Source organism: Octopus bimaculoides, chromosome 7, assembly GCF_046866305.1.
Source record: "Octopus bimaculoides isolate indiv1 chromosome 7, ASM4686630v1, whole genome shotgun sequence".
NCBI lineage: Eukaryota > Metazoa > Mollusca > Cephalopoda > Octopoda > Octopodidae > Octopus > Octopus bimaculoides.
The window spans coordinates 98,009,363-98,027,276 of NC_142934.1; the positions used below are offsets into that span (position 1 = coordinate 98,009,363).

Consider the following 17,914-nt stretch of genomic DNA (forward strand, 5'->3'; position numbering starts at 1 on the left):
AAGTCTGCTACAGAAGCATTGAGCATGCTTTGGCAAGCTTACAGCTATGAGGCAGTGGGTTGTTTATTTTAACAAAAAAAAAAAAAAATAAATAAAAGACAATAATACTTACATGACATCTGGCAGCCAGGTATCGACACTCTGCATGTGTCTGGAAGAAATAGAAAAGCAATACAGCAAAAAAGTTTAAAAAGTCAGTTTTGAAAGTTTAATATATTAACAGCAGGTGTGGCTGTGTGGTGAGTGGATTTGGTAGATGGAAACTGAAAGAAGCCTGTTGTTTACATGTATATATATCTACATGTGTGTGTCTTTGTGTATGTGTTTATCTCTCACCACCAACTGACAAATGGTGTTGGTGTGTTTATATCCTTGTAACTTAGCAGTTCAGCAGAAGAAACCAACAGAATAAGTATCAGGCTTTACAGAACATAATAAGTACTGGGATCGATTCGTTCAACTGAAATTCTTCAAGGCAGTGCCCTAGCATGGCCGCAGTCTAATGACTAAAGCTAGTAAAAATCCATCCTAATCAATGTCACTGCTATCAAATTTTACATTACACAATTACCATCACCACAAGGAGATCCTATGTTGTTGTTTAGCCACAGGTAAACAACAGGTAAATAATACAGATCTATCATTAAAGACATTCTGGATTTAAGTAACTTATCTTCTTTTCTTAAACCATAGTTTATCTAAGACTACATTATCCAATGTCTCCCTTTTGGAAAACAGTAGGTGTGATTTGAGAGACTTGGCTGCTATTTCTAGCAAGCTTTATGACAATATAGATGCTTTTTCTCAGTGGCTCAACTCTTCAATGCAGATGTTCAACTTATTTAATATAATAGCAATGTGCTTTTTCTTGTGATACTAACACAAGAGAGGTTGAGTAGTCCACGGTGCGACAAGACTAATGGGACTTCACAGCCCTCCACTTTCTCGGCTCATTTCCTAAACACTTTATTCAGTGTACTCGGTGCATCTTTCATGGCACAAGCACAAAATCTAAAACACAAAGAAGATGAATTGGTTGAAAACTTCTTTCAAACTCCCATCATCATTGTTGTTTTTATGCCTAGATTTTCTATATTAACATCAGGTTGAGTAATCTGCAGAACAGTATATTGCCATGCTTCTCAATCATGCGTCTGCTCAACTACAAAGCCCAACACATTAATACCTAACCTCTCTACTTCTTGGTGGGTATTCCCCTGTCAAGAGTAACTTCTACTAACCTTATCAGTAAGCTCCAACAGTCCCAGATCTTCCACCACGATACTTTATGTCTTCCTCAGACATAATACTATTACATCTTATGCTTTTCTCTGCCATACATACCATTCACTGTCAATAGATGGCACTCTTTCATTGTCAGCATCATTTAATGTGACACTGGCACGGGTGCCTTTACACATGGTGTTGGTACAGGTGCTTTAATCCGTGGCACCAGCATGTGTTTTCTTATTTCTTTTATGCTCACAAGGGGCTAAACATAGAGGGGACAAACAAGGACAGACAAAGGGATTAAGTCAATTACAGCGACCCCAGTGCGTAACTGGTACTTAATTTATTGACCCCGAAAGGATGAAAGGCAAAGTCGACCTTGGCTGAATTTGAACTCAGAACGTAATGGCAGACGAAATACCGCTAAGCATTTCACCCGGAGTGCTAACGTTTCTGCCAGCTCGCCACCTTAACAGCAGCATGAGTGTTTTCTACAGGCTGCTGGTACAGGTGCTTTTTATGTGGAGCTGACACAAGTGCTCTCTTTATGTGGTACCAACACAGGTGCTTTTTATGCGGTGCCAGTGCAGGTACTCTTTATGTGGTGCTAATGCAGGTACTTTTTACATAGCACTAGTACCCATGGGGTCATCAAGTTGCTTGCAAATCTAAATTTCTACAACAGTAAACTCACATCGAAGGTGAGATAACTATGGCTGCATTACTCCATGGTGAAAGGAAGTTGAGCCGTTGCAAACAGACTTGGTAATAACTCTTACTGCAACTATTACCACCGCTACCACTAAGACCACTCCTATGAATACCACCACCATTCCTACAGCAACTACCACCCCTACTCCCTATCATTAGCATTATCTTTGTCATGTACTCCACTCCTACAAGTGTGGTTCTAGAATATTATGTGCACAAAGATGTACGTGTGTTTATAACAGATGTGTATGATATTTGGGTTATGTAAAGAGCTCCCATAGGATTACACAGGCCACAAACCAGAGTATATGGCACAGTGAAATTTGAACTATTCATAAATTTCTCACACCAATAGATCAATGAAATATAACGAGCTAGCTATACTTTAGAGTGATAAAGTACTCCCAGTCACCTCTGACCATTTTGTAGCTGAGAGACTTTCATTAGTTAGCATTTAATTCTAGTGACTGTGTGATACTTTCCCTCATCATCATGATTTAATGTGCATGTTCCATGCTGGCATGGGTTCGGCAGTTTGACAGAAGCTGGCAAGATGGAGAGCTGCACTAGGCTCAAATTGTCTGCTTCCTTATGCCAACCACTTCACAGAGCATACTGGGTGCTTTTTAACATGACACTAACATGGATGTTTTTTTACATGGCACCAGCAACTTAATAATCAAACAATGTGGAAAGCATAAGAAACCCACTGGACTTACCTTGTCGAGTTTTTTACTGCGAAGAAGATGAGATGCTCGATGATACTGTCCTGTGAGGTAGAGGGCTTGTGCATACCAGTAAATGTCTTCAACAACACCTGAGCAAAGAATACAAAATAAAAATATATAAAGAAAAATAAACAAAAAATTAAATTACCAACATACAAAAAAACTTACAGAAGAGTCAATGTACAAGCCTTTACATAGTCATTTGAAATAGCAGCCAACTTATTTTTAAACATCACCATGGATTAGAGCCATTGACTGATTAGGGTTTGCTATGGATGCAAAACATTTCTGATGAAAATATGAACATCATTTAGGTGCAGGAGTGGCTGCGTGGTAAGAAACTTGCTTTCCAACCACATGGTTCCAGGTTCAGTCCCACTGTGGCACCTTGGGCGAGTGTCTTCTACTATAGCCTCAGGCCAACCGAAGCCGTGTGAGTGGATTTGGTAGATGGAAACTGAAAGAAGCCCATCATATATATATATATTTGTTATTTGTGTCTGTGTTTGTCTCTCCACCATCACTTGACAACTGATATTGGTGTGTTTACATCCCCATCAATTAGTGGTTCGGCAAAAAGAGCCCGATAGAATAAGTACTAGGCTTATAAAGAATAAGTCCTGGGGTAAATTTGTTCGACTACAGGCGGTGCTCCAGCATGGCTGCAGTCAGATGACTGAAACAAGTGAAAGAATAAAAGAAATCATCTCTTGGCTTAGTCAGCAAGCTACCAGACTTCTACAGACTTGGCCAGCAACCCATCAGAGTTCTACACATTCAGTCGGCAAACAACTAGATTCTTATAGATTTAATTAAGTGTGAATGAATTTCTAGTAAAATGCAAAAGCGATAAGCTTGATGCTAAACTTACCATTTGACAAAGAAACTGCTTTATCTGCCCAAAAAACTGCAGACTCATATTGGTGCTGAAAAAAAAAACAAAACAAAATAACATCAGAGTAATAACAATTTTTTGTATTTCCACAATCATGATAAAGTCATTATAGCTATTAATAATAATGATAATCCTTTCTACTCTAGGCACAAGGCCTGAAATCTTGGGGCAGGGGGCTAGTTGATTACATCAACCCCAGTCTTTTATCGACCACGAAAGGATGAAAGGCAAAGTCGACGTCGGCGGAATTCGAACTCAGAACATAGCGACGGGCGAAATACCGCTAAGTATGTTTCTGACTAGGGTGCAAGACCAGCAACTTTGAGAAGAGGTAGTTGATAACCTTTACTTCAGTACTTGACTGGTATTTTATTTTATCGACCAGTGTTAATAAAGTCGGTAGATTTGGAAGGAATGTATAGTTGATAAAATAGTCACCAGTACATAAAAGGTACATCTTTCAGTTATCTAAGAAATATTGGTGAAATTTGAAATCAGAACTAAGGGACGTAACTATATACTACAAAGGTATTTTGCTACCGGCGCTACTGATTTTGCAATGTATTTCAATAATACAAATAATTATTTAGCAGTGGTGTTTGATACCCCTACCTAAAAAACAAATCACTGAAATTAATTAGAATTATGATACTCTCGGCATTAATAACATTATTCTTTCCTATTATAGGCAAAAGGCTTGAAATTTTAGTGGGAGGCGGAGGGGGTGGCTACTCGATCACATCGACCCTGTACTCAACTAGTACTAATTTTATCGAACGCAAAGGATGAAAATCAAAGTTCACCTCGGCGGAAACTGAACTCTGACAGACGAAATGCCGCTGAGCATTTTGCCCGGCGTGCTAACGATTCTGCCATTAACAGAAATAGTATTTAGTTGCGCCCCTTTACGTTTAAATTTTGAATCTGATCGGGGTTGATTTTCCTTTTCATCCAACTGATGGGTGAAATGTATGTTTTTTCCTGTAGATTTTGTTGTGTTAGAATTACTCTAACCGCCAAAATCATTGGAAATTACTCATTCGCTAGGTAAACCACACTTTCAAAGTGAGACATGTGTAATAGTTAAAAATTCACCAAATAAGTAGCACAGCTGTTCTGAAATCAATATAATCGACTGTGCAGATCCCCAAAATATGAGGTCTTGCGCCTATGATGGTAGCAATGTCACGTCAAGAAAGGTAGGAATTAGTAATTTTTACATATCTAATAAAGGAATTCAGTTAATTGCCGCAGAGCTTTCATTTGGTTCTAATTAATAGAATTCTAACAGGACCGATCTCAATAATTAGCATATGTTGTGTTTTCATTAATTCTGCTTCCTAGCTTGTAGAAGACAGACAGAAGTTGTCAAAATTCCGTCACTGTATCAGAGAAAGTAACAAGTGCCGATGAGTTTAGGAAAAGGATACATTCGAAAACAAACCACATTTTACTATTTTATCGTAATCTCCCGGAGAAAAAAAATGAAAACACATCAAATACGACTTCTGATAAAGGAACAAATATAACATGAATGAAACGAGTGTTCCGGATGAAATTCCTCCGGACACTAACATTAATTGGGGGATTCGATTAAGGGCATTGTCAAGCAGTAGCGGGAAACACAGGTGACTGGGGAATGAGTGAATAAATCGTGCTTACATTGTCTATATATTGGCGGACACGTTCACGAAGCTGTCGTAGATTCATTCCGCATGATGTTTCTTCAACACAACCTTCAATTTCACCCGCCATTATTGTTATTTATATGACGCATGCTTACAAATTATATTCAACCAATCAGCTTACAGTTAAGAAAGCCGACTGCCTTAATATAACGGGTTTCTATTAGTGGTTAACAAATACTGTTACCATAGAAACAAAAACAAAGATGGAAGGTAAAAGAGATGTTTTTTGCACTTTTCAGTAGATTCCTTTTTTTAGCTTTTATTCAGTTATTGTGCTTTAAAAATCAGTTGATTAATCAATACAGATAAGCTATAGCAGACAGAACTTGTAATATTTATATTTCATTGCATTCAGTTTACATGCGATATAGCTAATAAAGCAAGTTGTTTGGGTTTTTTTTGTCTTGGTTAAATTGTGCAACAAGTTGCTGTACGAACGATAGCTCCTGAGCATACCCCTCCTCTTTATTAGTTTACTACTAGAAGGTAAGAGCTGATGATTCTCCTGGCCTCCGCTCAAACCACACTGAAAAAGATTCTCATCATCATCATCACAATCCCCACCACTATTATTATCACCACTGCTATGTGGTCTGTCGTCCTGCTAAAAATAGCAGTCAAATTCGTCTCGAACCCTCACTTTATCATCTTAGGAAATAGAAGGACATCTTGGATAAAGTAATCCTGGTTATATCATTTGAAGATAAGCTGGAACAGTCATGGCTGGAGTGAGTTGTCTGCTTTATCAGAGCTACTCTGGAACTAAACAACAACAAAATCACCTTTGTGATGTTGTCATCATAATCACCAGGAGCATCACCATAGACTCCTTCATTAATTCAATTGCCGCCATCCTTCTACTTGGTTTCGTTCATCTGTCTGTCAAGAATGGCTCTGCATTACTACAGCAAAAGCGAAGATTTTCTGATGCCAGTAATAAATATAGTATACATTCATATTCATGTCCTCTCTTGAGCTCTCTTTCTAATTATGAATTACAAAGCACGGTCAGAATATTAGAATTTCTCTTGTGGCTCAATTCCTAATGGTGTGAGTTGGGACTGAAACTCATCACTGTAGGATAATGGAGCACCAAGTTTGCAATGCAACAGATCAACTGAAAGAAGCCAACTTCTTAGTCATTCCTCACCTATGTCCTATGGTAAAATTTGAGAAGAAAAATGTTGGAGGAAAATCTCTAGTTGTTATAGTTTTATCAGGGCAATTGTTAAGTCTTGACTTTACTCATCACCATCATCATCATTTAGCATCCTTTTTCCATGTTGGCATGGGTTAGATGTTTTGACTGGGACTGGTAATCCGGAGAGCTGCACCAGGTTCCATTCTGATTTGACTTGGTTTCTACAGCTAGATGCCCTTCCTAATGGCAATCACTGCAAGAGTGTAATGGATACATTTTAAGTGCCACCAGGACGGGTGATTTCAAGTGTCACTTGCATGGGTATCTGTTAAGTGTCACCAGCACGGGTGCCTTTTATGTGTCACCAGCACTAGCCATGACTATGATTTCACTTGGCTTGACACATCTTCTCAAGCACAGCAAAACACCAAAGGTCTCAATCACTTGTCATCGCTTCCATGACACTCAGCATCCAAAGATCATGCTTCACCACCTCATCCCATGTCTTCCTGGGTCTGAAAAACTCATACTCTTTAACTGTTCATAAAGGTGTTATTATACATGAAAACAAGGAGTATTTACATCTGTCTACTTACATAAAGTGTTAGCTAAAATTTATAGATATACTTTGTAGCGGTGCAGCTTCCTAGGTCTAAACAACAGTAGTATTATTCCCTTCAGGGGACTGTCACATTAAGTTGACAGCATACAACTACTTCAATGTATCACTACTGCATACATCTCTCTGAGAGATTTAGAAATGTATTATTTCTAAAGTCAAAGTAATTTAATGGAAATTAATTTGAAATCACATCATTTAAAACCAAAATTTAAAATTCCGCAAGAACTTTCTTGACAACCTAATAATTTGGATGTCAGTCTTTAGTGCTATTCCTTTGAATTAATGGCTTAAGGTACTCAACACATCACTATAATTCCATATAAATAAAGAAATAAAACATTGAATGAACTTGAGAAATTGTTTAAGGAAATTTGAAACCACTTGATTGCTAATTTTTAAATATTATATGATTAAAATATTAAAGCAAAAGAATTTTTTTTCTCTCAATATTTCAGCGTCTACAGATGAGTCACCGGAGTTGTCTGAATCTCAAGAAATAAGTCTTGAGAAGCTAACTTATGGGTGTGTTGAAGAAATCCTTGCAAGGGCTCTTAAGCATGTTCAAGAAACACAATGTCCCAGTTGTAATACCTACATTGACCCAGATTTAAGCTCAACAGGACAATGTCAGAATTGCGAAACATTAATTGATGAGTTGGTTGGATACACTATAGAAACTGCCAAGGAAAATCTAATGGCTGAAAGTGGTCGAGATTATGTTTTCAATGAATATGGTCCACCAAAAAATATTATCTGGTTCAATATTGACCAGTATTCAACTGATATGGCATTGAGAAAGATTGACCAATACATCAGGGTAAAGCTTTTTATTTGCTTTTTTATAATGAAGAACTGCCATTATTGGTGTCAGTTGTGAGTTGCTCCATTGGACAGAATGTGCATGACTCAAATCTTCTCATAAAATGTAATTTAATCACTTTCTAAGTGTGAAGGGTCTTTAAAAACCTACTGCTAATAATTTGTTGGTTCATATCTTGCCAATGGCACTGTGTTGTGTCTGTGTCCAAGACAACTCTGAAACTGTTTAGTCCACCTTTCTCTTGTTAGATGGTGTTAAGTGAGTGACAAATAAATATCTCCCTGGTCTATTGTCAGTAACATTTTCAGTTATTTTCAAAATCTGGGTTAATGTAGAATAAAGTATTCTGGTCAGAAGCATAGTAAAACATCTGCAGTAGATTTGAATTCATGAACCATTTCTTTGATACTTTATTTTCTGTGTGTGTGTGTGTGTATGTGTGTAAACATATATTAATGTTTATTTTTATATTCAGTTATTATAAAAACAATTTTACATTAATCTGGTGGTTTACTCTATACTTTATCCTTAAATAAGAATGTTGCTGACAATGACTTCAAAGTTTCAACCAGCTGAGCCATAGTGAAACTGGAGCCCAGTGAAGGGTTAGCTGGGTGAAATTTCAAAGTCACTGTCAACAACATTCTTGTTTTAAGAAAATTAAATATATATATATACTTATACATACAGACACACACACACACACACACACACACACACACACACACACACACTTATATATATATCATCATCATCATCATCATCATCATTTAACATCCTCCTTCCATGCTGGCATGGGTTGAACAGTTTTACAGGAGCTGGCCAGGCAGGAGAGCCTGCACCTGAGTGAGTTTTGGCACGGTTTTTATGGCTGGATGCCCTTCTTAACACCAGCCACTATTAGAGCAGCCTGAAGTAACATTATTAATGAGAAACAATAACAGGTATAGGGAATGTATGTTATGAAAGCAGGTGCCATACCAAGACAATATTGTTGGTGGGTCCTTGATATAGTGAATAGAATGCTATGTATCTTCTGCATGTGGCTATGAAAATCCACACAAGTTGATACTGTTATGTATGCCTACAATATTATTTCAGTATTGCACCAGCTTGCATAATATGCATTGTTTACATCAAACATTCATCAACCAGTTGAAACATCTGTAAATCTATGCTTTAATTATATCATGTAAATTGCGTATACAACTTTTCATATAAATACATTCTTTATGCCAGTTATAGTTTGTCTGTCTTTCTATTTGCTAGAAAAAACACTGGTATTGCATAGTTCATTAAATTTGTTGTCTAATTTTCTCATGCAGGCATCTGTTTTTGATATAACGAACATATTTAATTTATCTGGCTTGGTGGTGGTGTTGTAAGTACAATGAGAGCAGCCCACAGTTACATTATTAAAAGGGAACTTCTAGTAATGTGATAGTCGATTTTAATTCTTTCAGAACATAAGCATACACATCATTGTTGTTGCTCTTTTGGATTCTTTGCTTCCATTGTGTAACCCCCAAGTCACTCCTGATTGAGCAAACCTGCAAACAAAAGGCCTTCCAGTCATTACCAACACAATATTTTCTTGTATCCACGACTATGTTGCATTGTCTAATATATCCAACATGGTTCAAATCAGTTATGCATTTTGCAAAGACCTGTTTAACTGAATGAGTACATCTGTTATTCAGTTTCAAACAACCACTAGTATCTCTGTCAGTCCTGCCTGTCTCTCTCTCTTTATCTATGTCTTTTTCTTCATACATGTCTCTCATTCTCTGTCTCTCTTTATTCTACTATTCCAGACAGTGTCAAAGAGAGACAGAAAAAAAAGAAAAATTAAAAAGAGACTGCAAGGGAAAAAACTACAGAGATTTTGACATCAGCAAACGTATTTTAGAATCTTTCATTAACTCACAACATATTCTTCACCAGCTTTCTGTCTTTCAACGTTTTTGCTAATACTATTCCTTTTCAAATTTCTGACATTCTTCTGATCCTTTCTTGACAAATGGTAGGATGTGGTTTGAAAGAGATTTCACTGTTACTTCTCAAAATAAATTTTATACAAATCTTCCTTATGAGATGAGAAATAATCTACTATAATAATACTCTTGTATTTTTCTCTGTCACAACGCATGAATGAGAAAGGAAGGGGTGATGGCAAACTGGTAGAGGGAGTGTTTCAACTCTGTGTGAGTATATGTGTAAGTATGTAAAAGGGAGGTATGTGAATGTGTGTGTGTGTGTGTGTGTGAAAGAGAGAGAGAGAGAGAGAGTGTGTGCAATGAAAGTGGGATGGTGAACATTGAACACTGAAAAATGTGAATGTCTGTATGTGTGAACCAGCATTTTTTCAGTTACAAATGATCAATGTCACATCTCAAAAGACAACTAGATAACCTTGACAAGTGAATTAATTTGATTTACCATCCATATTTATATATAAAATACTACAATTAGCCAACGTTTTTGATGGCATGGAGCCAGCTAGTAATAATATATATATGGCTTTGAAGATATTTGTTTTCAGGATGCTGAATAAAAGAAAGACACACACACACACACACACAAACACTTAATATCATATATATATGTATGATGGATAATAAAATGAATGGTTTACACCTGGTAGCTTATTGGTAAAGCACGGTCACTTTCACAGTGATCATTATGTATATGGTAAATGAAAGACAGAAGATGGAATATAAAAGAATTTATTATTAATCACGACAATTGTTTCAACACATTTAGCATCGATTCCTCATGGGTTGGAGCATCCAGCGGTGCAGATGTATCTTGTCAGGTGAAAATTAAATACAACTCGTTAAAATAACAGTTCTGCAATGTAACTTGCTGATTCCGTGTTCGTTTCCATTTTGTCATCTGTGATTTTATTTTTGATCTTCTATATAAATGAAGATATTTCCACCGTCTGGCTGCTTTTCTTTCTACAAAACGGGAAGTTACATTGTGGAACTGTTATTTCAATGAGTTGTATTTATTTATCACCCAACAAAATACATCTGCACCGCTGGATGCTCCTGAACCAGCTGTTGAGTGTCCCACCCATGAGGATTCGATGCTAGATGTGTCGAAACAATTGTTGTGATTAATAATAAATTCTTGTATATTCTATCTTCCATCTTTCATTTGTCATATATATCATCATCATCATCATCATTGTTTAATGTCCGCTTTCCATGCTAGCATGGGTTGGACGATTTGACTGAGGACTGGCAAGCCAGAAGGCTGCACCAGGCTTCACTCTGATCTGGCAGAATTTCTACAGTTGGATGCCTTTCCTAACGCCAACCATTCGAAGAGTGTAGTGGGTGCTTTTACGTGCCACTGGCACAAGGGCCAGTCACACGGTACTGGCAACAGCCTCGCTCAAAAAGGTGTTTTTTATGTGCCACCTGCACGGGAGCCAGTCCAGCGGCACTGACAATGACCTCACTCGAATGATTTTCTAACATGCCACCAGCACAAGTTCTAGAAGGCGACGCTGGTAACGATTACGCTCAAATGGTGCTATTTACAGACCACTAGCACGGAAGCCAGACAGCTGCTCTGACAATGAACACGCTCGGACAGTGCTGTTAATGCTCCACTGGCGCAGGTGCCAGTCATCGAATATGGTTTATGTATATATATATATATATGAGTGGTTGGCGTTAGGAAGGGCATCCAGCTGTAGAAACTCTGCCAAATCAGACTGGAGCCTGGTGTTGCCATCCGGTTTCACCGGTCCTCAGTCAAATCGTCCAACCCATGCTAGCATGGAAAGCGGACGTTAAACGATGATGATGATGATGATGATACACACACACACATGCACTTAGACATACACATAAGCATACACACACACAGATGTGACTGGGTCAAATTTAGTTCTTTTTAAATCTTACATTCCTTAAATACTGATTTGTGCAACATGAATATATAGGAGTACTTATATATCATCTATAAGCCATTTTTTAATTATATAGATGCAATTGCAAGTTTGCTCAGACTTAACTATAAAAGTCATTATGCTTTTCTAACTATTCCCTTACATCCGTGGTAGGATTTGAATTCTGAACTGCAAACTTAGTGAATCATTTAACAACTACACAGTGATTCTGCATCTAAGTATGGTACTATTTCTAGCTAGCTCATTCCTACAAATTAATATACTCCTGGATTTTACAGTATAACCATTCCTTACATTAACCTACTCTGTAAAATTCATAAACAGCCAGATGGACTGAGCAATCTGCAAATTCGTTTCGTTGGCTACCAACTGTGTACAGTGTCGCTTATAGTATATAATCTCATGCAACTTATGATTACCTAAAGGATTCGTTTTCCAGTTATTTTTGAAGGTTAATGATTCCCGGCAATCAGAAAGTTGTCTCTCCATTGAAATTTTTTCTAAGGGAGAGAACTAGGATAACTACATAATGGTCATTTGAAATATATGGTGGTGGTAGTGGTGGGGGTCACATCACAAGGGAGGTCACTGTGCCATGTCACTTTACAGTGTAAATAACTGCTTATGTTCACAATGTATAAGGTTATGATTCTAATGTGCAGTCTGAATAATATACATATGTTTTAAATATCTTTTTCATAGCCAAAGTAATGCAAGTTATAGAAATACTAATAATATGGGTCATTGATTAGCTCTGGTCCTAACCCTGAAATATTGAAATACCAGGTAATAATACTAACCATCAATTTGTGTTAATTTTTTTTTATAACTTGCATTGTATTGGCTTAAAAATAAAAAGATATTTCAAAAATATTTATATATCAGACAATGCGTCACGAAAACCATACTATTCTGTTATATATGTATGAACGTATGCATGTATGATTTTATGTCAATTTATTTATTAAAAAACCCCCATTCAACTGAAAGATTAGTCAATAATTTTTAGTAAAGTATATATTTAGTAACTTAGTCAACATTACTATATTACTAGTGTTATAAAATATTCAAAATAACCCTCAATAGGATTTGAGCCCCAAACAGAAACAAAAAAATTACATTAACCTTATATAGTAAAACAGATTGGTGTTTCATCAGTTTTGTCAACTCACAACTTATATGTTTCTAGTTATCTTAATTTTTTTTGTTATTCTGTCTTTACTCATTTCTTCAGACATGGGAATTTCATCCAAGTTGGTTATACTGCATCGACTATATTGCAACAGAAGAATTTGAATTTGATAACTACCACAAGTTTCGTGTTCGCTGGAGTATTCCAACTCAGTGTAAGCCAATTCCTCGTGGAACTGTTTGCATTTATTTCACCTTCCGTGTTTCAAAGATTAAGCCAAAAGTATGTGTTTAAATTATGTTCATTTTCAAAAAATTATGTTTGGTTAAAAAAACTGTTTCACATCCAATATTGGTGTGTTTATTATTTTCTGTTTGTTGTTTTGTTGTAGTTGTATACTTTGGTATTTTCCTATTAAAACTTTGAATAAACAATGAAGTTTTTATATGCACTTCAGTTGACAAAAAGCCATAAGTAAAGATAAAGGTACCTTACTATATGCATCATATTGTTGATGTTAGTTGAGAAAAATTTGAACATTATGAAGGAACTATTCCTCAAACAAAATTGAATAAAATTCTGGAAGAATTCTATTCTCAGACCTTTATTAAGATTTACTCATACATCTTATTAGCAATGTGTTACAATTCCCTGAGCCTGATACAAAGAACAAGTTATCATCTTGATCATATACCTGTTATGTTGCTCAATTTGCTACCTTTTCCTAACCCTTGAGTGCCATTAACAGCATTCATTCTATTGCAAGCATTCAGATTAGGTACCTTGCTCAAAGAAAGAAGATAATATGGAGTAGAATAAGCAATCCAGTTGGTTTGCATCTAAGTCTTGATAACCACAATGGTGTAAGCAAAACAAGAGTACAGAATAGTTTGAAATTGTGTCTTTCTTATAAGTAGATTGAATTAGACAGTATAGGAAAACAACAGAACCCTTTTGTACTCACGTCCTTCTAGTAGCTGGACCAAGACATTAAAGTAACTGCAACACAACATAACAAGCTTAATGGTTCCCTTCTATGAAGATTAATCCAAGCAATGAATGAGTACAGTACAGATAGTGTTTGAACTCATGTCCTTCTATTAATTATAACAAGAAAATGACAGTAGGAGTGTAGTGCAATACAATTTAAACATGTACCCTTATTATAAGTAGGGTAAGGTTATTGTTGCTTGGCCCCCTGTCAACCCTGATCAAGTCAATCTATGGTTGTAGTGTTCTAGTTAGAAACACTCTCTTTACATTCAGTGTGTACTCTGGATTACATTATTCAATATGTCCTTTGAGTGAGATCATCATCCTCATTATCATTTAAAGTCCAAGTTCCATGCTAGCATGGGTTGGACAGGTTGATAGGACACAGTGTGTCTAAGGACTGCATTGTCCTCCAATGTCTGCTTTGGAATGGTTTTTACAGCTGGAAGCCCTTCCTAATGCTAACCACATTATAATGTATACTGGGTACTTCTTTTGTGCCACCTGCACTAATGAGCTACTATGCATCTTGCAAGACTACAAACCCAAGAGAGATAGAGCTAATATTTTTAGCAGCTGGAGCAAGTACATACAGGCTCCCTTGTTTGCTCAGTAGATGAGAACAATGTAATAAAACTTACAGTACAGCAGCACAATAAGTTTGAACTTTTGTCCTTTATGCCAATAATAACAAATATTAAGAATTGTTAGCATGCCGGGCAAAATGCTTAGCAGCATTTCGTCTGTGTTTACATTCTGGGTTCAAATTCTACCAAGGTCAACTTTGCCTTTCATCCTTACAATGTTGATAAAATAAGTGCTAGTTGAGCACTGTGGTCAATGTAATTAACTTACCCACTCCTCCAAAATTGCTGGTCTTGTGCCAGATTTTGAAACCAATAATAACAAGTGCCTTAACTAATCTGAGATGGCTGAAACATTAAAGCTTTGTAATTCTTCATTTTAGAACTATCCAGTTGAAGTATCTTTTGTTATAGAGACCAACCAACTAATTCATAGGTAAGAGTTTACCTTCACATCTTTCTTCATTTCTTACTTTTATTTTCTTCTTCTTCTCTTATTGTCCTCATACAGTTGCTATTTCCTATGCTAATCATTCAATTGTAAAGTGAGAACTCTACATATAATATTTGTTGTGGCTACGCCTATGCCATGACAATTACTTGTAAAAACCTTGATTATATTTTACTAAACTCAAGGGGTCAGATATTGAGCTGCTTTTCAAATACTATTTCTCATTGTAAATGTCCAACACACAGTCACATATTATTCAGCACTCCCTTCACCATGAACTCTGTAGTAGTACTTCAGGATAGCTGACTGGTCAGAGTGCCACCAATTTTATACCACTTACCTCCAGTAGCACATGTATTTCACTTTTGACCCATCAAAAACAGCTAGGTGGATGACTGAATCTATTTTTTTCAGGCACGCCCTTTCACATCTCTCAGCTCAGCTCACATATCTCAATTTAAATTATTGTAATGACAAGTGGTCAGCATATTTTGTGCTAAGTTACAAAGGGGTCTTAGGAAAAATTTGTAGCTAACATAACACTCAAGGCTGGATTTAGGATTATATAATAGTAAATTCTAGTATATTTGATAATATCATGAGGTATTTTTTATATGTGATATTTTTGTTTAATTAAGTTTGTATTTTTCTGTTAGTAGAGATTTTCATCCATACATATGTATGTACATACATTCAACATCATCATCATTAAATGTCCATGTTCCAGCACCTGTTAAACTGTGCACCTTATACCACCATGATAATGGAATTTAAATAATAATAATAATGAAGATGATATATATATATATATATATATATATATATAGAAGGGCCCTAGACAAGCTTAAGCTAAGAATTAAGGTTGTAGAAAGGCCAGGTACCTTTATCAAATCCTTAATCAGTAGAACTTACCCTTTTAATAGAACCCCCTGTACTGATGGGAACTGTATTGTATGTAGATTCAGCCCACAAACAAAGTGTAAAGTTAGGAATGTAGTCTATAGAATAAAATGTACAGAGGGACGGTGCAGAAACAAGACAATGACATACGTAGGGGAGACAGCATGGAGCATAGGAGAGCAGGTAAATGAGCATTGAAGGGAGCTCAAGGAAGAGAACTCATTGGTTCTATACCAACATGCTGAGTGGGAACACGGGGGCTCACTCTACAACATAGAAGTTAATCCCTTTGGCAGTAATTAAAGCTTGAATTCTACATGTGTCCCTGTTTCTCTCCACTCTGTCTAAAAAATGTTTACTGTAATTTGTTTGGTAGAAATTATATTAGGATTGCTGGGAGGCTGGTTTTGCTGTCTGGAGTGTTGGCGAGGTGGCTGAGTTCCTTTTGAGCGTTGGGCCTCGTGGAGGCAAAGTGGCTGAGTTTCTTTCGAGTTTTGGGCTTCACGGAGGCGAGGTGCCTGAGTTCCTTTCGAACAGGCCTTACGTATGTAAACCATAGTCATCATCAGTGAGTGGCAGAAATGGCAGGGCAATGGATATATGCTTTGCAGTTAGTATTTAGTTCAGTACTTTTTTATGTTTTAGTTTAAATCCCAAAATAGTTATCACTTATTTAAACTTCTTTCTTCTTCTTCTTCAGGCCTGGCAAAACTCGCTTTCGAGAAAAGTGGTTGAAGGATGTTATTGAAAGTAAAATAAAATACAACTGTTTGAATTGTTAAACAATTAAAATATTTATACCAATGAATTAAAAGTGCGAAATGGTTACTGAGTTCTCTTGTTTATTTTTCTTTCTCTTTAACTCATAAATAACTCATTATTACAGCAGATTGGGAAAATCAGTGAAACCTCATACCATATACTTTGCCACTTTACAAGTTGGTATCAAAAAGTTCCTGGACTAGTTATGTTTAATAAGAAAATAACTTATTTACCTAAATTTTAACATCATCTCCTTTGAAATAGTCACCTTGTGCAGCAATACACCAGTTCCAGCATTCCTGCCACTTTTGGAATCACTTTTGGAAACAGACTATGCTGTGGTAGATATCATGAGAGAACTCTCATATAGGCTTTTGGTGCAAAATGCCTCTTGCTTATATTGCTAGCGGGAAGGTAAAGCCCCACAACCTCCAGTGCTGAGACCATTAGGTCACATGATTTCAACCTTCTTTGGTCTTGTCAATTATGGACGCTTGACTGCTAGAGATAGCAGTGTCTCATCTCCCTGCCAGCGATATATAGAATAAGAGTGCTGGAACAGGTGCTGGTGTTGTGATTAGCCAGTGAGCTTCTTAAGAAATATATATTAGTGACATGTGCAGTATTAATACTGAGGGGTAATATTTATCTCCACTTAAATGTGGATGTTCTGTTAGAACAAACTATACTGTGGTAGATGCCATGATGTATTTCTAAATACCAGGCAGAGCTGTGTGGTAAGAAGTTTGCTTCCCAACCACATGGTTCCAAGGTCAGTTCCACTGCATATATAATGTAAATATGTATATTTACATCAACCAAAGCTTTGCGAATGGATTTCGGTATGGAAACTGAAAGTAGCTGGTCATATTTATATCTATATGTGTGTGTTTCCACTACCCTGCTTGACAACTGGTGTTGGTTTGTTTACTACCTCATAACTTAGCAGTTTGGCAAAGGAAACCAACAGAACAAGTACACGACTTAAAAGCTAAGTACTGGAGGTGATTTGTTCAGTTAAACACTTCAAGGTGGTGCCCCAGCATGGCTGCAGTCCAATGAGTGAAACAAGTAAAAGAGCCCTAAAAAGAGTGGATGGTCTTGGTTGGAATGCCTTTGATCACTTGTCTACTTCATCATGGTTGGCCAAAAGTTAAGCTGTCACAACAACAATAAAAATAACAAGTTATCAGTGTAATTCCATTGAAAATTTACTTACGAAATGACAAATTTATATTGGTTGTAGTCAGGTGGTTGTGGCAGGTTTATGATGTCCGCAGAAAATTAGTAAAAAGATCTGATATGGCAGTGGGGAGGGAATTCAGATGGAAA

At 36.6% G+C, this 17,914-nt stretch overlaps 2 protein-coding genes across 2 annotated transcripts in view; one reads left to right on the top strand and one right to left on the bottom strand.

The window, feature by feature from the left end:
- The window catches only part of LOC106868841 (cell division cycle protein 16 homolog), a 35,296-nt gene extending 29,959 nt beyond the window's left edge, over positions 1-5,337 (bottom strand). The window contains exons 1-4 of the mRNA XM_014914274.3: positions 5,227-5,337; positions 3,541-3,595; positions 2,661-2,758; positions 113-151 (exon numbers count right to left, since the gene is read on the bottom strand). Coding sequence (XP_014769760.1) covers positions 113-151; positions 2,661-2,758; positions 3,541-3,595; positions 5,227-5,319 — 285 coding nt within the window. The 5' untranslated portion in view covers positions 5,320-5,337. The remainder of the gene's footprint in view (positions 1-112; positions 152-2,660; positions 2,759-3,540; positions 3,596-5,226) is intronic.
- LOC106868842 (A-kinase anchor protein 14) lies at positions 5,327-16,646 on the top strand. The gene is made up of 5 exons (XM_014914275.3): positions 5,327-5,462; positions 7,471-7,832; positions 12,995-13,174; positions 14,853-14,905; positions 16,521-16,646. Exons 1-5 carry the CDS (start codon positions 5,456-5,458, stop codon positions 16,600-16,602), a joined length of 684 nt encoding a protein of 227 aa, XP_014769761.1. The 5' UTR covers positions 5,327-5,455; the 3' UTR covers positions 16,603-16,646.
- Positions 16,647-17,914: the final 1,268 nt, after the last annotated feature.

Coding starts and splice junctions, on each gene's coding strand:
- LOC106868842 (XM_014914275.3), top strand. Junction 7,833..12,994: donor AGATTGACCAATACATCAGG/GTAAAGCTTTTT, acceptor TCATTTCTTCAG/ACATGGGAATTTCATCCAAG. Junction 13,175..14,852: donor TTTCAAAGATTAAGCCAAAA/GTATGTGTTTAA, acceptor TCTTCATTTTAG/AACTATCCAGTTGAAGTATC.